Source organism: Buceros rhinoceros, unplaced genomic scaffold (genome assembly GCF_000710305.1).
Source record: "Buceros rhinoceros silvestris isolate BGI_N320 unplaced genomic scaffold, ASM71030v1 scaffold798, whole genome shotgun sequence".
NCBI classification, from domain to species: Eukaryota; Metazoa; Chordata; class Aves; order Bucerotiformes; family Bucerotidae; genus Buceros; species Buceros rhinoceros.
This window is the reverse complement of record NW_010426123.1, coordinates 78,894-101,649: the sequence shown is the minus strand read 5'-3', so window position 1 is coordinate 101,649 and position 22,756 is coordinate 78,894. Positions and strand designations below refer to the sequence as shown.

The following is a 22,756-nucleotide window of genomic DNA, read 5'->3' as shown; positions in this document are numbered from 1 at the left end:
TCAGTCTGTGATTCTAAGTGAGAGTCTCTGTCTTTCGACTGAAAAGCAGGAGCAGATGGTCCTTCTGAAATGTCATCTTTAGCCAGAAACTTACTGTCCATCCCAGTGCTACGTACTGAGACACTAAACCATGACCAGAAGAGACCTGGGTCTCCATCACCTACATCTGTGCATCCAGCTGAAGTTACACGTGCTCAGCCTAAACAGAACCATTGGTGTTGGGCTCGCTGCGATTCCCCTTCAGGTCCTGCGCCACTGTCCAGCCTCTGTCTCACCCTTGCCTTCTCTTCCAAACCAGTACTCCCAGCTTTCACCATTCGTGACTCCCCTGTGCGCTTCCAGATCCAGACAAACAGCTTCAGCTCCCGATGGAGTTTCTCCAGCTGACCTCATCTCTCCCTCGCCCACCCAGTTCTCACTGTACTTTGGCAGCGTCCCACCACCCTCGCTGGTGCAGAAGCCTCTTCCTCTGTACGTCCTGCCACTTGGAACAACCTTCCTGCATCTCTGCATCGCTGACTCCATCTCTTTTCAAATGTCACCAGAAAACGCTGCTTTGTCCATGTCTCAGTTTTGGAAGGAGAAAAGAACTGAACTCATTAAGGCATACGAAGCATTCCGGGCTACAGCGGACTTAAAGACCACACAGAGGGAACGGTACAGGGACGTCCGCAGGTTGGGTTAAGATACAGGCTCTTGCAAAGTGCAACGCTTCCTCTGCACTCGATTAATTACATTTCCCCTAGAGCATAAGGCATGGAATGTACATCCAGCCTAATAGATGGCAGCACAGTTAAAACCTCGAGGTCCTTTTGGGAAAGACGGGTTATGGATTCACGCTTCGGGACTCACAGACCAAAGCGCCCCACCCGTGGTATTAGTTTTACATCTTTCTTGGCAAATTTTGCCAAGGAGGTAAAATTTGAAAAGACTTGAGAACATTTAACTGCATTTTCGTGTGATGTTAAATCACTCCAGCTCCATTAAAATGAGTGAAAAGAGGGTTTTCAAGATGCTGATAGGTGCTCATGTGTCACGCTGACTGTGTTGAACTCACGGGAAGCTCCCTCTTTGGCAGCAGCAGGAGTGGGACATGCTTTTCTGGTGAAGCTGATGTGGTTTCAGCTCCAAATTGTTCCTGCACTAGTAAAAAACCTCCACTTCTGTTCAATCTTTTTTTTTTAATCTCTTCTGAGAGCTTCAATTCCTCTCCTGGAGATTCACTTTCCAAAGTTTTACATTAGCCTTAATGTTTATTCTAACTGTTACTATGGCAAAATACAGAGGGAATGGCACTGACATCACGCCTGTTCAGTAACTGTCCTAGCCCCAGGTCACGCAGAGCTGATCCAAGCTGGCCCTGGAGGTCATTCTGCTTTGCTTTTGGAAGAGGAAGCCCTGGAGAGAAAAAACTCCGACCTACAGCTTCCTGGGCATGGGATCTTGCCTCGTGTTGTATTAAAAGGGTGGAGATTTCAGGTACCACTAAGCTTCCAGTCAACTCCTGCCTGACAGGTAGGCCAGTTCACACCCCTCGGACACAACAGCAGCAGCTGTGGCTTCTTCTACACAGCTGCACCTCAAGGTGTCGGGTTTTTTCCTTCTTTTGAACCTGAAGATCACACCCTGGTTTTCCAGGAGACCAATTTTATTCTGGTGGAGCCACGGGATGACCTAAGGACGTACTGGAATCCGTGAGAAAGACATCACAGCGTGAACCAAGGCTGCTACTCAAACGGAGACCCGCAGCTGGATAGGGAGAGAGATCTGCTGAGGAATACCAGGAGGACACTTACACGTGGGCCTCTTCGGGGGAGTCGCAGCAGTACTTTTCGCAGCAGCAGCTGCGGTGACTGGCGATGCCGCCGTTGTCCGAGGAGTAGTAGGGGTGCTCTTGGCAGTAGTTCGAGGAGTGGTAGATGATGGGGGCTTTGAAAGTGAGGTCCGCTTCTCCGTGGTCTTCGCATCTGCAACCTGAAAACGAACAGGCTACGTCAGAGCCAGGATTTCACTGACAGGCTCTGCAAAACGCTTGCTGACAAAAAGCCTGAAATAAATGGGAATTGTTTAAATTCTTAAACATATGAGCTAGGCACTGCTGAAACATTATCACGCAGACGATTAAAAATACAATTAAGACCTGCAGAAGCGACCAACTCTATTGAGCGCAGGACCCAGAGCGTGGACCCTGGTGAGTGTTAGGACTCGTCCTGATCTGTTTCAGCATTAACGTGTGGAGACCGTTTAGAGGGGTGGGTGAGGTTCTGCTGCCGAAAGCAAATGGAAAACATCAGCCCGCCAGCAGTACTGCTGGGAGAGATCGCTTTCCTCCACGAGCAGAAATGCTTCCTGGGCTAAGAAAGCATCGATGAAAGCACCACGGACATAGCAATTAGGTGTCCGTGGTTCATCTCTCACTTGGAAAATATTTAACGTCTGTCCCTGGGAAGTCACTTGTTTGTAAACTGACTGATCCCTTAAGTATTAAAATATGGAGTTGATGCATGGAAACAAATGAGGTTTTGATTTCATCAAAAAGGGATTCAGAATCATGCAGGAACTTCAACAAACCTAAGACCCTGGTGCACAGAAAAAAGGACAGCCTTACGCCTGCGCTTTCATACTCTCTTCCTTGGTTTTAGTTAGTTCAAAAGACACTCACAGGCAGTTATTAGAGCTTAAACGTACAGCGAAACGCCAGTGTTTGAACAGCTGAAAGCTTCTGAAACAGACTTTACATTCCCTCTCAGATTTGAAGTCTTTTACTAGATAATACGACAAGTTAACGTAGGGAAGGTGCCAGGAACATTTCCCATTCCTAACACTACACGTGGCCGCCCTGCTCTGGCTTTCAGATGCACTACCAAGAGCTGTCCACAACCTTCTCTCCTGGGACAATCACCCATCTCCAGCATTTCCTCAGCACCTAAGGGTATGAGCAGTTATCTGATCCTACCAGATACGGCCAGACACCATACAGAGACAATCAGTAGGAAATGCTGAAGAGTTCAACCTGATTTTCCTCCCCTCCTTTAATAACTGATGCTCTCCGTTCCGTTTTCGCGTCCTCTGGTCTGGATTGAACAGACACCCTGTGTTTGCAGCGTATCTGTGTTTAAAACTCCCTCCTCCTTCAGTTACAGCAAGAAATAAAAAATCATCTTGTGCACTTCTTGGCTGCTCACTGGAAATGTTGTAGTCAGACGGGCAAGTTTAACTTCCTCCTCTGCGATGACACAGTTACGTGCTCGGGGCCTGATGCCGTGGGTGGGTTAATGGAAGCTGATACCAGTAACTGCACAGCTCTGGTAACACAGTGAATCACATTCCTGATCTTATCCTCCCAGACTGATGGTTTGACTCTTGGGTAAGGCAGCTGCTAAGCTAACATGGAAACAAGTTCTCGGCGCTCCCACACAAAAGCAAGCAGTTTCTTACCTTTGGTTTAGTCTCTTTTGGAGTTAAGGTGGAGGGCCGGGCGGTACTGGTGGCCGGGCGTTTAGCGGTGGTGGCCGCAGTAGGGCTGGTGGGTTTTTTGTTTGGGCCGGGCGCGGCAGAGGCTGGCCGCTTGGGGCTGGTAGCCAGGGGCCTGGCTTTCGCGGCTGCGGGCTTGGCAGAGGATGTGGCTGCGGCAGGCTTTAGGGGTTTTCAGAAAGCAAAATCCAGTATAAAACCAACAAAAAAATACACAACAAAAAATAGTGCGTTGTAAACCAAAACACTGAGCTGCAAGAACATAAAAGTGATATTTGAAATGAAAGAAAAAGTCATAATTAGCTTTCTGTTTTCTGAGCGTTACAAAGACCAAAGTGAAGCAGCAGAAGAGGGCTGCCCCCGAGCCCACTGGAGTCCTGCCATTCAATTCAAAGCGAACAGAATTTATTCCAGCAACATCCAAAGCGACAGAAGGAATAGCTGGTAAAGCTGGGATTAGTGATTGGGTGCTCCTGGCATCTAGTCCTACGTGCAGGACACAGGACGTTGCTTTCCAATCACATGCACACCAGGGACTGCAGCTCTAAATCCTCATCCGATCAGCACCCGTGGCCACACGTCCGCTGCTTCGGGGGGACCAAGAACCCCCTGCCCACTGTTGGCGCGTTTGGGGTTGGGTTTTGCTGAATGCTGCAAGCTGCCATCTCTCCTGGTTCATAAAGAGCCTGGAAATAAGGGACTATCAGCTCCTGAGCAGGGCCCCTGCATGCTGACCGGAATGCAAATACATGTGCTGTAAACAACCAACCAGGAGAGTATCGGTGGAGCGCAGGAGTTACCGCGCCTGTTTACTACTTCTACAGCAGCGATACCAGCCAGGGAGTTAATTACACACAGCTTATCACGCACTTATTAAACCCACTTTCAGTCTCATCCGCTACGGGCTGAGCTGTCTGCTGCTCCGTAACCAGGGACCTTGTCCCGGTAAAATGGTTCCCAAACGGCAGCTCAGAAAACAGAACTTGGGTTGCTACAGCTGAAGAAGCAGAAAAGCCGGCAAAGAAAAACCAGGGAAGCGAAGAGGCCGACCGCGGAATGACACCTACCTTTGTCTTCTTCTCAGGGCTGGGAGGAAGCTCTTTGTTGGGAGGTGCCGTGATATCGTTCCCTGTCACAGCTTCAGCTGGCTTGGTCTCCTCTGGTTTTGCTGGGAAACACAATAAAAAGGAAGGGAGACTTCGTAAGTTGGAGCTTTTTTTAACAACTGATTTTTTTTAGCTCGCTATTATTGAACCCAGTAGCAGGAGGAGACACAACTGAGACAGTTCCAGGTTGGCTATTTCTGGAACATTTCTCCCGAACCAGAATACCTGCAGGAAGAAAGATTTTCCCTGCAACAGGACAGGTTCCACCAGATGCCGTTAGCATCCCATTTCTTATATCATTCCAGTGTGAAAAGACAGGCAGCAGATGAAGGAAACCTCTGGTTTAATTAAAAGATCAAACCTTCCTGTCTTTCAAGCTATTCAAACGGATCGTTGGAAGGTTAGTGGTGCAGTTGTGACCTCTCCCAGGTTTTTCGCTATGACTTATCCTGAGGTAGGACACTGTTTTCAAGCTTCCCCTGTCATTATAGCAGCTTCTTCCTGAGCTTTCCTCTGCTCTCCGCCAGCGGGGAGGATTCCCGACAGCCGAAGGAGCTAGACTGTGAACGGGGAACGTCCCTCGGGGAAGCAGAAACATGGAGCTTTCATTCTAACACGCCCAAACAGACCTTTGTGAGAGTGGAAACCGTCGTGTCGTGCTGCTGTATGCGGTGTTTCGCAGCGTGAAGCTTCGACTCAGTTACAAGGGTTACCAGTCTTTCACTGTGGCTGTTCAGTTTTGTCATCACCACCGAAGGTGTTACGCTGAGTGGGGACAGCGAAACACGCGCTCTTCTCGCAGCAGCAGAGCAGCCACCACCACTTCCTCATCTCCTCTTAAAAACCAGGCTCTGAGCACTGCCCACCCACCAGCAGGAGGAAAACAACTGCCCCCCAAAGCAAGAAGCACAATGAAACGTTGATTTAGGAGCAGCTTCACTAAGTTTCCTCCTGAAGTCTTCTAAACCCTCCAGCAGAAGTGCCACGCTGCTTTGCACCAGGAGAGGTGCAAGAGGCCGTTTCCCTATAAAACGCTTTTAAAGCAGCGATTCTCCGCGGTGTTGCTGTACGACTGCACTGCTCTGGGCTTTCTGCCGCTGCAGTTCCTGCGGCGGTGGAATTTGGTGAGGGATATGGTGCAACAACCCATCCCAAATTTATCCATTTTCCCTTGTCAGCCAGGGATCAAAATAAAGCGTTATCTGCGCTGGATGTTTCTTTTTATAACAAGGCAACAGACTGTAACGCTGCGGCGCAAGCTAAGGGCTCACCAGACAACAGGGTAACAATTCTGACAGTAAGAAGGTTGTTTTCCACTGAAAATTACTCTTTCTGTTTCAATTTTCTTGCGTGTCAATGTCGAAGGGAGCGTCTCAGAGGACAGCTCGCTTCTGGTACAAACGACGCTGTTGAAACAAGGCAAATAACAGAACCACGGCTTCCACCGGCACTGCGCAACAGCAGGATGGGCTTGTTGCTGGGGTTTGTTTTTCTGACTCCAGGACAAGTTTAGAAGCCTTATTTTCCTCGTGTTGCTTCAGCAATGGGTTATGGGTTTAACATACAAAAAAGACTTGGGGATAAAACAAGCACCAAAATGTACTGGCTGGACCCTGTTTTTAAGGCGAAACCCTTCAGAATCATTCACGCTCACCTAGAAAGCCCCTTGGTGTAGTAGCTGACCTACATTGGTTCCTCTACACCAGTTTTCTCCACTGCGTTTCAATAAATCTTTGTATTCTCCCTCATTTAACCCATCATCAGGTTTATCTACAGCAACACCAGGGAGAGCGATTCCTGTTTCTGAGCAACGACCTCCTGCCTGAGTGACTACCACTGCACTCTGCCCCCGGGACCTCACGTCCGGGGGTGGCTTTGAACCCCACCAGCCGCAGACGTCTCCCACACCAAGGTGACTTCCACCCGGCCGACGTTACCTTTCACGCCCTGCCTGGAGTATTTTTTCAGCTAAGTCAGCGGTAATGTTAAACCTCTCGTGAGATTGCAGCAGCCACGCAGCGACGCGGATTTGTCCGCTCAGGGGTCTAAATGCGGCTCCTCAAAAAACCTCCCAGGTTGCAGGACTTGAAGTCCAGCAGCTTCCACACTTTGGAACTAAGGACAACATGAATCTCATGTTACTTAATCAAATAATGGCTACAAGAGAAGAGATTTGGAGTGAATAACGCCAACACACAGAATTACCAGGGAGAACATAAAGGTTCTACAGAGCAAATGTTTGGTTTTACATCTTTTAAAAAAATATACCCCAGCAATGCAGCAGCACCAAGCTGCACCGCAGGTGCACCAGCTCACATCCAGGTACAGAGACTTCGGTCCGTAAATAATGACACAATGATGATCCCAGGAGGGGACCTCTCCTAACTCAGGGGCCACAGGACCGTAGTTCAGGTTCCATCTCTCACAGGCTCCCATCCACCAGGGTGCGCAGCTCCGAGGTACACGACCCCGAGGGATTACAGGAGGAAGGTTTTGTTTTGTGCTGCCTCAATTTGAGGAGTGACCCAATGTGCTCATCAGAACGTTCGCTCTCATTCATCGTTTAATTACGAGGACATTCTCTCCTACGCAGCGCAGGGAACTGCCTGGGAAGGTTTCCGAGTTTCAGGGAATATTAGGACAAGCTGCCAAACCTCAATCAAATTTGTTCATTAGTCTGCAAGAATTATTCAAGAGACTTTTCAGTTTGCTTGTTCCTCCAAGCATGGCAACAAACCTCTGAAAGGTATTTCAAAGACATTTTGTTGGGGGCTCTAGCCGGGGCTGCTGCTGTGCCCCGAGCTCCGCTCCCTCCGCCGCCACAGCTCCTGTCCTCTGTGTGCTCTGGTGGAGAAAATTCTGCTCAGCTGAGTCAGCACCCAGAACCGAGCTACTCCCGGGGGAACGGGGGCTTGAAGGAGAGAGGGAAGGACACTCCAATCTGGCTTCTGCCTATAAACTCAAAGGCATGACCCTGCAATCAGCTCCCTGCTACTGCTCCCTGCTCTGTGCTGTTCTGTAGGTCCCCCCACACCCCCAGCTCACCATTCCTTCCTCATTAAGAATGTTTTAATTGGTGGAAATCAAACTTTTGGTACGTGCCAGTCCACGACACCGCGAGGCCACCACTGCTGCCCAATTTCTGAGGGCGATGCTGGAAGACATCATTCACACCTAGGTGCACCAGAGAATAGAGGAGACTCCACAGTGACAACTAAACCCACAAGCTGCAAACTCCAGAGTCTTGTCTGAGGTTTTGCAGACATCAATTATGAAAGGGCAAACTTGAGAAGCGGTGCTTACGCCTCCCTGAACAGTGATACTAAACGTCCTTCAGACTCGCTGCAGCCGGCAGAAGGAGCGATGGTCGGGGTTCTTGAGGTGCCGCGTGGGGGAGGGACCCCCGGGCTGGCCCAGCTTGCCTCACATGGACGCTGTCACCTCATATTTATAGCACCTCCCCGACTCTATGTGGGTTTAGACCAAACAGGCCAGTCTGAGAAAAACACTGAAGACAACTATCAAAGATAATCGCTCTGTTTTCCTTGACAAGGTTCCGCTCTCGTCTGCTGCAGGAGAGGTTTGACGCTGGCGGATGCAGCCTTGCGTCAGACATTTAAAAATCTGCTCAAATTCAGCGACATTATAACTCACTGAAATAAACCACCCCCTAGTTTGAACCTTCTCGCTGGTTGAAGCCTCAGGGGACTCGTGGTGTTGGCCACGTCCAGTGGCCCATCTCCCAGTGCTTATCCACGCCTTCGTACAAGCCACCTCTTCACCACACTGAAACGACGCTTGGCCAAGGCACGCGAGAGCCAACGACAAATTGAAAAGCATCGTTCTAAAATAGATTTTAACCACCAGAAACCAGACATTTGCCATTCCTGGAGGACGGACCCAGCACACAAGCCCCTGTGGTGTTCAGATAAAACTGAAGCCAGAGGGAACACAGCTCCTGACGAGCAGGCAGTGGTGATTTTTCAGAATGAATGGTGAAACTGAGATGACTTGTGCCAAAACGGATGCTCAAAAAAAAAAAAAGAAAAAGCTTCAGCTCCTTGTTATAAAAGGGGACAAAACTCTTCCTACAGATCCTAAAAGTTACAGAAAATAAACCTCCTTCTGCGTATCTTGTACTAGCAGAGCGAGCCATAAAAAAACACCAAGGAGGAAATTCAGAATTCTGCCTCCAACAGCCACGTTGACACACTGTGACGCAAATCAAGCACGCGGGGCCATCCACGCAGCCGCGGTGTGGGCAGGGGCTCCTCAACGGCTGTGCAGCCTCGCTTCTAGGTATCGGCAGCAGCTCGTAACACATTATTTACTCAAGGACCCCGGCGTCTGAGGAGACTCTTGGTGTGTTTTACCCTTAACCTCTCAATCTGCACACGCTGCCTCTCTCTCAGTGGATAACAGCCGCGGGCGAGTTACCATCAGAAGAAACGGAATGTGATATAAAGCCATCGACGTAGATGATGCAATGGTTTTAGGAATATCTTTTTTTCCCCCAAAGCCCAGACTGTACAGCAGTTACCTAGTCAGCCGTGTAACAGACCCAACTGCCCTCCACGGCTCAACGTTCGTATTTAAATCAACTCTTATTTCTTTAAAAAACGGCCCTGTTTGAACGGGTCTCTCTCCCAAGTTTCCTCTCCAGCTCCAACGACTTCCCAAGGAGCCCTCCAGCACATCTCAGAACTAGCCACTCAGACCCAGCCCGTCCCACGCCTTCCACAGCAAACTCATCCACTAGCCCTCACCCTGCTGACGGCAGAGCTTTTCCTCAGGCGATCTTTCCTCCAGGGAGACTCTCATTAGCAGGAGTTGAGGAATGGGGTGATGCTCCTTCATGTCACAAGGACACACAGAATCTCCCTCCAAATGGATAAAAAAAGAGGATGGTGATAGAGAGACTTTGGCAGATTTTAAGCTCTGCTGTCTGAAAACCACAGGCACCTTTTGAAGAAGATCACGGGCCAAACTCTGTATTTTGACTGAGTTTTGTGGATGCTAAGGGGGTTCTTCCTCAAAAGCAGCAACAAAGCAGGGGCAAAAGCTGCTCGAGTCTGAAGACAGCAGAGCTGGGCAATAGGGAACAACAGCAGAGGTGACGTTCTCCTTCACACTTCTGAATGAAGCTGCAGAGTAACGTCGCCAGGGAAGGACACGAACCGTGCCGTCGAGTTGTGCGAACCCAACATACGCAGGAGGACTGCAATCCCACACTGAAAGCTAAGGCAACGCTTCATGGGTTTAACCTTGAACTCATCACTCAAAATGCAATCACACCTACGGCACAGGGCTGTGAACGCAGCGATCTGCCTGCACGGGTGTGCCACAGGAGCAGGACCGAGAGCAACGAAGGGTTGGAAGAGACCTTGGAGGTCACCAGCCCAAGGCATCACCCAAAGCAGGTCCCAGCAGATCAGGTTGCTTACAGCAACCTGTAGTCTCCAAACACCAAGTAAATGTCTTCAGCGTGAGGGAGGTGAAACCCTGGGAAGAGGACCAAAGAGGCTGCGAGATCTCCAGCCTTGGAGACGTTCAGACCTGCAAGGGACATGCATGGCCGTGGAGCGTGGTTTTGCACCGGGGGTTGAACTGGAGCCCTTCCGAGCTCCATTCCAGTCTGAGCAACTCTGTATTACAGCAACGTAGTGGAGGATGCCCACGCTGAACACAATTAATCATCGGTCTCCTTGAAGCCAAGTCCCAATTATGAATAACTATATATAGTTTAGCGAAGCATAAGGAGGAAAAAACCACCCCACTCTCCTCCAAAAAAAAAATCTCTCTCACCATCCTGTGACTTGCGATCCAGAGACTACCCGCTTGCCCAACAGCTTTTCAGCCCATGTAATCGTTTAACATTAGAACAGCGGAACAATGAGGTTGGAAGGGATGTCTGGAGGTCATTTAGCCCAATCCCTCACTCAAATGATACCAGATTGCTCGGGGTTTTCTCAGTCATGTCCTGAGTATCTCCAAGGATGGAGATTCCATCTTCCACGTGGAGATTCCATGCTTCTCCTCCAGTATTTGATTACCCTCATGGTTAAAAAAAATTAGTAATAGAATACCAGAACTCACAGATTCCTGGCACAAGCTGTTTTACAGCCGCTTTGCAAATTGCTCACCAGTCACCCAGCACCATTTGCTTTCATCTGCTGCTGCTGTTTCCACTTGATGACCCATCCCCTTACACTGGGAAAATTGAACAGTCTCTTGTTCACAACTTTCATGTCATTGATGACTTTATGGATAGCAATCAATCACAGCCATCGCCCTCTCACCCCTCTCTCTTCCAGGCTAAAGAGTCTTAGTTTATTCGGCTTCTCTAACGTGATGCCTTTATTTATTCTACTACAGCCTTTCTGAGGCAGAGGACGACGTGTGGAGTCACACATGGTATTGAGAATGCAAGGGCATAATGGATTTACAAACTGATTCCATTTTTTCTAGGCTGCCCTCTCCTCCTTTCTGAACTCCTCCAACTCCGCCGGGTGACAGAAAGCCACACAAAAGCATCCTTCTGGCATCTCTAAAATCCATACAACAGTAGCGTTCTTGCTCCTCCTCTACCCGTACAGAAACAAAAGCCTCAGGGTTAGAGCTCATGTGAGGTGACGCTGAGCTGGAAGCCGAGAGGAGAGCAAACACAAGCCTTCAGACTCAGCTCCCTTCGCCACCAGCTTTGCAGTAGCAGCTGAAAGCTGTTACTGTGTGAAAAAAACAGGCACTAAATCTGAAAAGCTTCACTGTTCCTGTTTCCTTCCCTGAAGAAGTAAAATTAGGAAAAATTACTTATAGAAACATACCCGTGAGCATCTTTTTAAAGTTCCACCATGTTACTGCACTGATTTATAACCATGGAACTCAGGCTAAAAGCTGGTGTGCGTGTGCTCCTCAAACAGCACGCAGCGACTTATTCCAGAGCAAGCATTCCCCAAAATTCACTCTCCACGGCAGAAGGAACGGGTGAAGACCCCACTATGACCCATCTTAGGCTCATCTCAATGGGCCAAAAGCCGGTATTTCTGTTTTTCTGGGGGAAGCAAAAGCTGAGGTGGAGCTAAAGGACAGCAGTAACTCCGTACCGGGCATCTGGCAGATTTTTAGGAAGGTTACACCTTGACTTTTTTTACTGACTAGTTAAACGAGACTCTACCACTTCAATCCTCTCGCCTCCTCCCTACCCCTCTTGGTAAGGCATCAGCTCCCATTTCATGGGGTCTGTATTTCACCCGCCTCGCCACTGCTCGCTGATCCACGCCGGCTCACATACGTGAGCTTCAAAACGGAAGGGCCTGGCAGCTGCATTCCAACGTGCTGGTGATCGAGGGCAGGCGCTCGCTGGCCTCCCAGCTGCCCAGCATGGGCTGGCAGCGGGCTAAGCTGAACCCAAGCAGCGTTCAATGAAACAGCCCCATAATTCCCATAGGGATTAGAGTCATCATCTGAAAATCCATTAAGAGAAATAGATTAAGCAATAAGGCAATGACCATCTTTACTCTCCCTCTTAAACGTAAACAACCTGGGAAACAAAACCAGGCCATGGTAAATACGGCTTTGGCCAGGAACGCTGCGGAGAGGCGCGAGCTCGCTCTTCTTCATCCATCCCCATCCAGAGGAGCTGCTTCATCATAAAAATCCCCGTCAAATAAAGCCTTTTTGTTTGAGGATGTTAGAGAAAAGTATCTACAAATACATCAAATCTCAGACTAAGCAGAAACACAACCCTTATCTGCTTCCTCCTCTCCAGAAAAGGCGAAATAAAATGTCTCCAGCTTGACCCAAATACAGGACAGCTAACAGCATTTTATTTGGCACCAAATGAACTCAATCAGTGTGTACAGTCTCACTCCTTACCAAGAATCGAGGAATAATCCAGATGTCCTCTTTGCCCGCACCCTCTAAACCGAAGCTGATATAAAATGTCTCCAGCTTGACCCAAATACAGGACAGCTAACAGCATTTTATTTGGCACCAAACGAACTCAATCAGTGCGTACAGTCTCACTCCTTACCAAGAATCGAGGAATAATCCAGATGTCCTCTTTGCCCACACCCTCTAAACCGAAGCTGATTTGTTAAGACTCTATTTTTGACCCAGGAGGGGAAACCCTAAATCTTCTAGAACAACCTAAACTACTGGCCGTGTTTGTCTAACCTGTCACGAGCTGCAATCAAACAGCTCTTTACAGTAATTAACACACTCTGTTTGACCAGAATATTGTGCTAAAAATTCGATGCTGGATATAAAGAAGCTCACCAAATCACGAGCTCTTCCCTTATCATTGATAAAAACGGAAGCACATTCATAAAACTGACAAGAAGTTCTATTTTCTGCTGATGCCCCAGACAAACCCAAGTGAGGGAGACCAGCACAGCTCCCAGTCAAACGAAGAACACCAGCAAAACCAGGACACCAGCCGCAGCAGCCTTAGAAGGGCTATTGAGTGGGGAGCAGGGAAGAAACGCCGCCGGAGCCGGTGTTTCAGTCTGTCCTTACGGCTGGTCTGGACGTTGGAGAAAGTTCCCAGGTGGGTGCTTGAGCTTGGGCAGTGCTTGGGCCAGGAGACACCCGAGGGTATTTTCAGTATCTGAAGGCGTAAAACTGCAATTCCATCCTGTTCAGAACAGTTACAGCAGTGACCCGGCCTCCAGACACAGAGCACAAAGGCAGATCTCACCAGTGACCCAACCAGTCCAACAGCAGCTACCTGCATGTCATCTGATACCAAGGAGAAAGTTCCCAGGTGGGTGCTTGAGCTTGGGCAGTGCTTGGGCCAGGAGACACCCGAGGGTATTTTCAGTATCTGAAGGCATAAAACTGCAATTCCATCCTGTTCAGAACAATTACAGCCGTGACCCTGCCTCCAGACACAGAGCACAACGGGAGATCTCACGCCCGGGGGTGTCGTTCTAACCCCTGAAGCTCAACATTCCCGATACCTTTACCCTGTCTAGAGAGCGGGAAGAGCCAGCCGTAGCAATTCCCACTCTAAGTCCGGCCACACTCGGCACCTCAAGCTCGCAGCAGGGATTTCCAGGCATGAGCAGAGCGCAGCCACAAAGAACATCCCTGCTCAAGACCGGCGCTGCTGCCCTCAACCCACCTTCTGCTGCTGAACTTCCTGCTCTTCTCGCTTCTCTCCCCAGAGAAGGGGGAAGCGGAAAGCTCCTGCATCTGCTGTAACCCACTGGTTTGAGTCGCTCTCGAACGGCCAGTGGACTTTGCCATTTCTGAGGAGCACAGCGGGTGTCACCAGGGAGCCCACCTGATTGCTGTCATGATCACAGCACCTTCAGCATCGGTTTTAAACGCAGTCCCTGAGAGACGCCAATGTTTATTGTACATTTAAGGCTGAACATGAGCACCGCAAGAATTTTCCCGACCTACTCATGGCCCGTGTCAAACCCTGTTTATTACCAGTGTCTCCATTTTCACCTCCTTCCCACCGCCTGTGATCTTTTAGTTCTTTTCTTTCTCATTAAAAGCGTGATTTCATCTGGCAAGGAGCCTCATTAGCGAGACACCATCCACACCACTATCATTACCTGAGCCAGGACCATCACTTCATTATGAGGTAGCTGTGCCAGTATTTCCTAATCCCATCATTAACTTTAATCCGTGTAAACCTGAGGCGATGGACTATCACAGCCTAACTTGGTCGTGTTGGAACTCCTGGACTCTGTCTTTATCTAAACCACAAAGTGTTCTGCAGAAAAAAAAAAACCCACAGGAGATTCAGAAGTGACACTGGATTGTGCCCCTTGCTCATGGATTTATGCAGAAGTAAGAGTCAGAAAACCAGGACAAATTTTCTGATGCTGAGGAGCAGAGAGGTGACAGTCCCAGCTGAGCCTGGAATTTCTGGTATTTCACAGCAGAAAATGCTCCAAGCTGGAGGAAATTCAAAGAAAATGAGAGAAGGCAGAAGGGGAAGACAGCGGTGAATGACGTCGCTTACCTAAGCGATGCCACCGGAGGTGACACGTTAGGTACGTGCAATAAATCCCACCACAGCGTGAACATGAACCAAAGCTGCTGTTCAGGGCAGGAGACAAAGCGAGCGCTTGTGTCGGCGAGAATCTGCAGCGACTGCTGATGAAGTCAGGGACCAGCAGAAGTCCTGCAGCTCGGCTCTAACCAGGACTATCTGCAGCTGGGACCTCCTGGTGTAAGATACCTGCTGTGGGTGCGTGAGAGGTCTGAACGCGTGCACCTTCAGGGTGAAAAACGGTGCGAGTGACAAAAGTCGTTACTTAAAATGCAAGCGCCAAGCTCCGAATGAACTGACAGAACAGGCAGAAAAATTGAGGAAGTCACAAAACGCCTTTCTCTCGGGTGAAAGAGATGTTGGCCGTTTTGGACACACGCCTCGTGACTGGAAGGAGACCTGCAAGGTGAATACCAAGACTGCAGCGGGGGAAGCTGACGAGGATCTGAACGGGCAATTTAGCTGTGGATAAATGCACAGGACGGATTTAGAATCAGTTCCACGCTTACAGCCAAGACTGCGGGCTTGGATAAGTTATTTTTATTATAACCGCCTCTCTGCTTATTAACGGGGAGAGGAGGAAAAGCTCGTCACAAAGTTTGGAACCATTTCAGAACCATCTGAGGAATTTTTGTCTCCATCGTATTCTCACCCGGGGAAGCCCACGAGCTGTCTGCTAACTCAGTTCCCACCCTGTCAGCTCACACTCAGACCTGGGGTTAGAAGGACAATGAGCTAGTGTTTAAAACACAGGTTGAGAGAGACAAAACCTGCAAACCTGGGCACTTAGAGCCAGCTCGGCAGCACGAAGTAGCCCTCTGCAACAACCCGACCAGAAGACTCAGCGGTCGGATCTTTCAGTGACCTTTCCATCACTGATGCACAATCCCCCTGGGGAAAACATGTCAATCCACTTCAGACTATGGTTTAGATGTCTCTGTGATTTAAAGGTCCCACATAGCTGTGCTTTGGAAGAGCTGCCCCTCAAGCTCAGCAGAATCTGCCAGCCCAGCCAAACCTGGTGGCTTCGTTGTCCATGAACTAATTTACCTCGTTGCAAATAAACTCATTGCAAATAAACGCCGCAGAGTGCGTCAGCACCCCCCCCCACCCCAGAAGTTCTGTTGTGCACCAATACAGTATTTTTTCTTCTGTTCCACATTTGATGCCAACATCACTTGTAAGTTATTGAGGTGCCTGATGACCCTTTCATCATCTGAGCACAGATAAACCAAGCGCAGGTAAGCACAGAGCTGCACAGGTCCTACTTGCGCCCAAGCAAACCCATCTCCAGGTGTCCTCTCCCAGCCAGGAGCTCACTGCAGCGCTCCAGCGACTGTCAGGAGAGCTGCCTGCGTGCGAGGGCTGGACACCTCTGCTCAGGCTCTGAAGGACCCATGTCTGCAATCGGTGATGCGCTGCCACCAAACCTGACACTGCTTCATCTCACGACTGCCGGAGTTATTTAAAATCCGTACATCAAGTAGACTGGGAGGAACAAGGTAACCCTGAGGTGATGGGAAGAAGATAAGACATGTTGGTACTTTGGAGAGGGAGCTCTCCAAAAGCCAAAACCTCGTCCTATACATCCCTGACCACGAGTCTTGGAAATTGAAGCATCCTAGAGAAATTGTTAGCGGAAAGTAAAACCCTAACTCTTGACAGAACACGGTTCTGTCGAAGGCGACTGCTGACAGCTGGAAGGATGACAGTCAGAGCCTGGCACAGGCAGCCAGGAACCGACTGACCGACCATTGGGTGTCACTACCACACCGTGAACGCAGGGCAGAGCGCTCTCCAACCCGGTGCTTACCAGAGCAGCCCACCTTGCTCGGAGACTCCCTTTGCACCTTTGTTGCTGCAGGGAGCTCACCTCGCCGAGCCACGTCAGGCGTTTTGGAGCTCTACCTGAACAGCACATTCTCCACCCGCCTGTGCGTTACTCCCCCCTCTCGCACCGGGGTATTATAATTTCCAGTTTTCTATCAGTCCTCTGAAGGTTTTAGCAAAACAGCTGGCTACAAAAGAACTCATCGGAGGCAAAAATTCTCATCCTCTTTTGTCTTCATTCCCTGACACATTTTTTTTCCTCTTCCCATGCAAAGCCCTCGTTAACACAGGCGACAGACAAAGCACACAGACCATCCTTGCGCCCAGAATCTGGGGAAAAAAACAGGTTTATTTGCTGGCTGAAGCTGGCGAGAGAGACAGAGCTGTTGTTCCAGGCTGGAGAACAAAGATTAACTACTCTTCTCACAGATCTGAAATCCGGGAAGACTGACCTCACACGGCACAGCGCTAGCGAAACAACAAAACACCACAAAATAAAACAAGCTGCTATTGACGCTGGCGACCGGGAAGGTCCATTGTAACTGGGGCGCGGGGAAAGACCTTACCGAAAGTAACAGGGCGAATTTCAGCCCTGAAACACGAAGAGCATAACTATGGAAATCACTCTACCCCTCAAAGAGAAACACTAAGGGGTGATAAAAAGCTTATCAGGAAAGCACAACCCTCCGATCTTTCGGATCCAGCCAGAAAGGTTGGAACTTTTGAAAAACGCCCAGCACAGCTCGCCCACCATGGGGTACCTGCGCTCGCAAGAGGAGACCTACAGATATCAAAATCCGTTAGTCGGGTTTAGCATCCCAGCGAATGATTTACAGCTGGTGCCGCAGCAGATGCTCTGGGACCAGCCAGGCAATTGTGGTTTTTTCACATTTTTCCTCCATTTTTGCCTATCCAAAACCCTCATTCTTTGTTCTACCTGCCGGACCCTGAACCATGTCGGTCTGACCAGGTGCACTGAGCCACCCAACCCCGCCTGCAGCCTGTAAAGTCGGTTAGTCGTTTCCCAGCCACTGCCTGCCCGCTCCCCGGGAAGGTAAAAATTAGCAACATACCATCACGTGGTAAATCTCCTTGCTTGGGAGATGGAGAGCTCTGCACATTGCTGACCTCGATTTCTTTTCTTTCCAGTGGAGCAGTTTTGCTGGATTCCATCTCAGTGCATTTGCTCTTGGGAGAATCAACCCCAGCAGCTCCATCGGTGGCATTTCTCTTCTCCTTCTTCCCCGCCGCCTCCTCCCTCTCTTTGTCCTGGCTGCTGATTTCAGGGATTTGCTCCAGCTTGCTGTGATACAAGCTCGGGCTGCCCAGCTCCTTCTTGACCGAGTTGCTGCCGCTGTTCCACTCCTCTCTCTTCTTGGCAGCTGGCTCCTCTGCCAGGAGGGACTGATGCTCCTTCACCACGAGGCTGGGCAAGCCCGCACGGCTCTGCTCGGCTCCCGAGCTGCAGACAGATGTTTGCTCCTCTGACACGGTCATTGACCTCTTCATCGGAGAGCTCGGCTTTCTGGCTGTGGGGCTCGAGCACTGGGTCAGGCTGCTATTAGGAGAGAGCAGACCAGTAGCGACGTCTTCTCTAAGCACCGGCTCAGGGTATTTATCGGCCAGGTTAAGGGTTAGGGGCACCGACAAGTGGGAGCACTCGGACATCGCACGCCTCATTGCCTTCCTTTGGTGGGCAGCCCTGTTCAAGAAACCGCCGTCGTCCGCACAGCCCAGCTTGTCTTCCATCTCCTCCTCCATTTCAGTGGGATTATTAAAGTCACTACTTTTGGAGTCATCTTGTGCCAGCTCTACGGTGGTGGTTGGAGGTTCGGGCTTAGATGCCGTTGAGGAAGAAGCGAATCCACTCTGCACATAGTTGTCGTTAACAACCCCAATTACACAATAGCTGGGGGCTCCATCTTTTTTCATGGTTGTTTCTTTAGACCCCGAATCGTTAGGCAGGACAGAGTGGAAATTGGGATTCCAGACACTGGTTTCCTGTTCCTTCATGTATTTGCTGGGATCGCTCTCCGACACAGACAGATTGGGCACGTTTGGCTCTGGCTGGCATTTGGTCTCCATTCCAGCCTTACCGGCTGCTTTCTCCTGATCGGTGATGGCTTCATTTCTACCCAGCCCAGCACCCGGTTTTTCAGCTCCTGCCTGTCCCACATGGAAATCTGTAGTTTTAGGGTTTGCGAAGTTCCCTTCTGCAGAAGGGAATGTGTCAGAAATCAGAGACCAGCTCTCAAGGTGACCTGCAGCTGCCTGGTATTTTTTGCCTTGCACCTCAATTTCTCTTTTGTCTTTCTGAGCTATTTTTAGCTCTTTGTCTAGTTTCCCTTCAAAGAAGCAGAGCTTGTCCTCATCCGTGAAACCAGCGTTCTTAACGAGCCCGTCCTTAATCGGTCCCCCTGAGTTTACGTTCAAGCCAATCTCATTAAGCTTCCCCTCAGTCCTCTGCCATTCGAATTCGGTTTTGCCGAAGTCTTTCGGGGACTCCATGCAGTGGAAGGCTTCCGAGAAGCTCTCGGCGTTCTTGCCTTTGCACAGCTGGCTGTATTCGGAGAGCGGTGCGGGCTGCTTGTTCGAGAGAGACATCTCCGATCGCTTCGCCTCCTCCCGCGGCTGTAACACCAGCTCCGAGCGAGCCGAGCTCGCAGGCTGCTAGCGCCGGTGACGACACACCATGCCCCCTGTATTCATGACAAAACTCCTTCCTCCCCACCCCCTGCCTGCCGCACGCCTTCATTTACTGGATTCAGCCACTAGTTCAAAAGGAAGCGTCGGGTTGGATCCTTTTGTAAAAAATCAAGGGGGATGCACTCCTCTAGCAGAAATCCCCATCTCCGGCGAGGTGTGAGCAGGGGTTTCATCAGCTCGGTGCAATCATTTTTTTCCACGAGCAGCATTTCTTGGCGAGTTTCACAGTTGGGGAAATATTGCCCTCTCCTTTCTCTCTGTCAAACCGTGTCATGATCAAGGCATTCAGAAATATTAATCCCTGATGATGAACCACTCTTAGGGATAACTTGGGAACTCAGGTCAGCAATTTTCCTCCCCTTAAACACAAACGAAACAGCACAAGCCCGGCCCCAAACACTGCAGCGCAGAATGACCTCTTTCAGCACAAGGGCTTTGTTTTCAGGGAATTTTAATATATTCTTTGGGAGTCAGCAGCGATCACAAGTGTTGCTGTAATGAGGATTTCACAATTCACATATCACTCACACAAGCAAGGGGACAAAGTGGAGAAGGAAGAGATGGGACAAGTTAGGAGCGGATTTGTAGTCTGAAACACTGTAAACTTGATTTTTCAGTATTTTTTTTTGAAATGTGGACATATCCGACAGTATTTTTGAGCTGCATTTTTCCTACTGCACTGAATTTACACCCAGCATTTCCCATTTTGTGTCATCTGCCCAAAAGCAGTCTCAACACGTGTTAAGCACGCTCCTCGGCCACGCTGCGAAGCCCCTGCACCCAGCATCCCTGAAGAGGCTTTTCAAGCTGCTTTTCTGGATTTGGATGCTGTTCCACTGGTCAAACTGGGAGCCCACCCGAGAGGGCTGAAGGTTGCATCCAGCCCCCAGCACCTGGATTGCTACCACGGCATTAGCCCCCAAGCTGCAGAGCCGGCTTTTTTCTCAAGTGCCTGCTGCAGATTAATCCTCGACTACGGCAAATTGTCGGTTTGAACTGGACGTTGATCGTTACAGCCATCCATGCACTCCAGCCCAGGAGAAAACCCTGTCCTCCCAGCTGAAGCAGCACAAGGACTCCCTGCTAGAGTTGAACTGAGCAGAAATGTGTTTTTACAGGCAGAGACTGCGAGCTACGCTACGCCCCCTGAATTTAACCTGCTGCTGCTGCTGAGAAATGCTAAATCCACACATTTCTCTTCTTGTAGTCAAGCTCTGGATTGAAGACACCGCTATATTTAAAAACAATGACTAAGGAACTGTAAGTTACATGAATCTTTCACGACACCCTCTAATTAACCAGAATAGTTCCACCCACAAGCTTCACTTCTCAAAAGGCCTCAACCATTTGTCTGTGCTTCAGAAGATTCCTGGGTGTCTCGCTGGTGGAAAACGGGACCTCAGCTCAAGGTTCGCAGTCTCTTGCCCAGCCAATTCCAAACCCAGATTTCTGCAGCAAATCTCAATCCATTAGAGACCACTTTATGCACCTCTCCAGGAGTGAGGGCACGTCTCTAAAGCTACCTGAAGCCACCTCATGGGGTTTTATTTCTTTTTTTTTTTAAATTAAGCAAACAGCTACCACTGATAACAGACAGCGGAGCAAACCCTCACTGATTTAGGGCTGGTACCTCAGAGCCCAGTATCACAACAGAGCTTTGCCTCACTGGAATGAAAAGCTTGACTCACAACGTCAATACGCAGCTGGTACCAACCACCGCTGCTGCTTTATTTAATCACTTATTTTTTATGTAGGAAATGAACCACAGTCAATACCTGGGCTACTCAGAGGCAGGAGAATGCTTAGCTATGAAAAATCTCTGAAGTCATCTAATATTTAATCTCTCAGGACATTAATGGAGGTAATGCAGAGTTCACGCAGAGAGCTTTCAACAGCTTCATCCGGCCCACAGCATGTTGTTTCCAGACGCGCATTCTCTGGCCTTTACTTTCTACCAAATGCTTTTTTTTTTTCCCTTTAAATTTAATAATATTCTGCTTCTGAAGCTGTGCCACGGTGCTGTGCTTTCAGTGAGACCAGAAACCACCATTCACAAGACACGACCGGCCGTCCTCGCACCAGAGCTTTGGTCCCAGTTGTTCCTTTCGATTCTTACAAACCTTAAATTCCCTAAAGAATGATAATAAGATAAACCAGTCAATGCGGAGAAGCAGGAAATGGGGGAGGATGTTCAGCAAACGGGAGTGGGGCAGATTTTGAAGGACACCTCAGGCGAGGAAGAGCCCATGTTAAAGAGGAGCTGGGCTGGAAGGGTAAGTCCATTGCTTTCACCCTTCGTTTGGCTATGAGGAAGATTTCAGACTCTCCAAATACCAAATCTGGGCTTTTGCAATCCTGTTGGCTCTCCACCATCTCTTTCTTTTTGAGAACGTGTCAGATAATAGCAGTGAAATAGTTGTAAGCTCTTGCAAGTCAGACCCTGGTCCAGCTTCTGGATGTGGAGATTCACCCGCTGCCTAGAGCTTCTCGCAGCCTCCTAGGAATGAGACAGCGGCCTGTTTCACCAGGAGGAAGGGTGTACTGTGCCTGTTCACATCCTCTTTTCATCATTAAATCCTGTCTTTCCTTACAGGTACAGCTGACACAAGTAAGCCTGGCAGGGAGGCGGAGCACATCCAGCACCTCTTTCAGTACCACCATTAAACACATCCGCAGCCATTCACCCGAGCTGCTCAGACCTGTTCTGGTGCTTACACTGCACCCCTGAACAGGAGTGTTTTTCCACAGAAGGCATCCCCGTGTGCTGAAGAAACTGCAAAGACTCCCCGTCCCCTTCCCCGAGCTTCCCCAGGTGAAGCACGGCTGCCCAGGGGAGGCAGTGCCAATGCCCAGGGCAGAGCGAGATCACTACATCGCCACGTCACGACCTCACACCCAATCTGCAGGCTCCCAGCCTCGGCAGATGAATCAGCCTAGCGTTTCTATTTTTGCTTCGCTCCCGAAGCCATTACTTATCCCCTCTAATGCCTTTGCTGTTTTTTAACCTACCACAATCGTTTCCGTGCAGCCCTTTGCGCTGGTTTCTAAGGCAACATCACTTTCCAGGATGATGAGCTACTCCTTGCCAGCACCACCAGCTACTGGGATCTCTAATTAAGTGTTATTACCAGTAAAAGCCAGCGATCAGACTGACCAGAACCATCAAGGACACGCTCTCTAAAAGCCAAAACCCTAAAAGAGCAGTTCACATTCATGTTCACACACATGGGAGAGGTGTGGACTGTGCCACGCTTCAACATGGTCCCGTGTTTTATAGGACTGGATGTTTACAGATAAATCCCACTTTCTTCAGAATTTACATATAACACATTTAAAACCCTAGTGATCAGCCAAAACCAGAGTTAAAACACACTCAAGGGTGTTCCCAACTCAAACTATCACCAGTATTTGGTTATTGCAGGAGTATTTGGTGGTGGAAACCGAAAAGAGGCAAAGACGAATGAACCACACGACACACAAGCCAGGAACTAGCAACTTCAGCATGGGAAGACGAGGCTGGAAATTCAGATACCCCCGAAAGCTCAACGGTGTCACGAAGGAAACGGGTTCCACGTTCTCAGCCTGGCAGAATTCACAAAAAAGCGTATTCACTTCGCTCTCAGCTCTGCCT

At 49.5% G+C, this 22,756-nt stretch overlaps 1 protein-coding gene across 1 annotated transcript in view; it reads right to left on the bottom strand.

Moving 5' to 3' along the window:
• The window catches only part of MAP4 (microtubule-associated protein 4), a gene marked incomplete at its 3' end in the record, with an annotated part of 97,356 nt that overhangs the window by 12,511 nt on the left and 62,089 nt on the right, over positions 1-22,756 (bottom strand). Inside the window, exons 12-14 of the mRNA XM_010141343.1 lie at positions 4,542-4,642; positions 3,439-3,636; positions 1,797-1,974 (exon numbers count right to left, since the gene is read on the bottom strand). Of these exons, the coding sequence (XP_010139645.1) occupies positions 1,797-1,974; positions 3,439-3,636; positions 4,542-4,642 (477 nt within the window). The remainder of the gene's footprint in view (positions 1-1,796; positions 1,975-3,438; positions 3,637-4,541; positions 4,643-22,756) is intronic.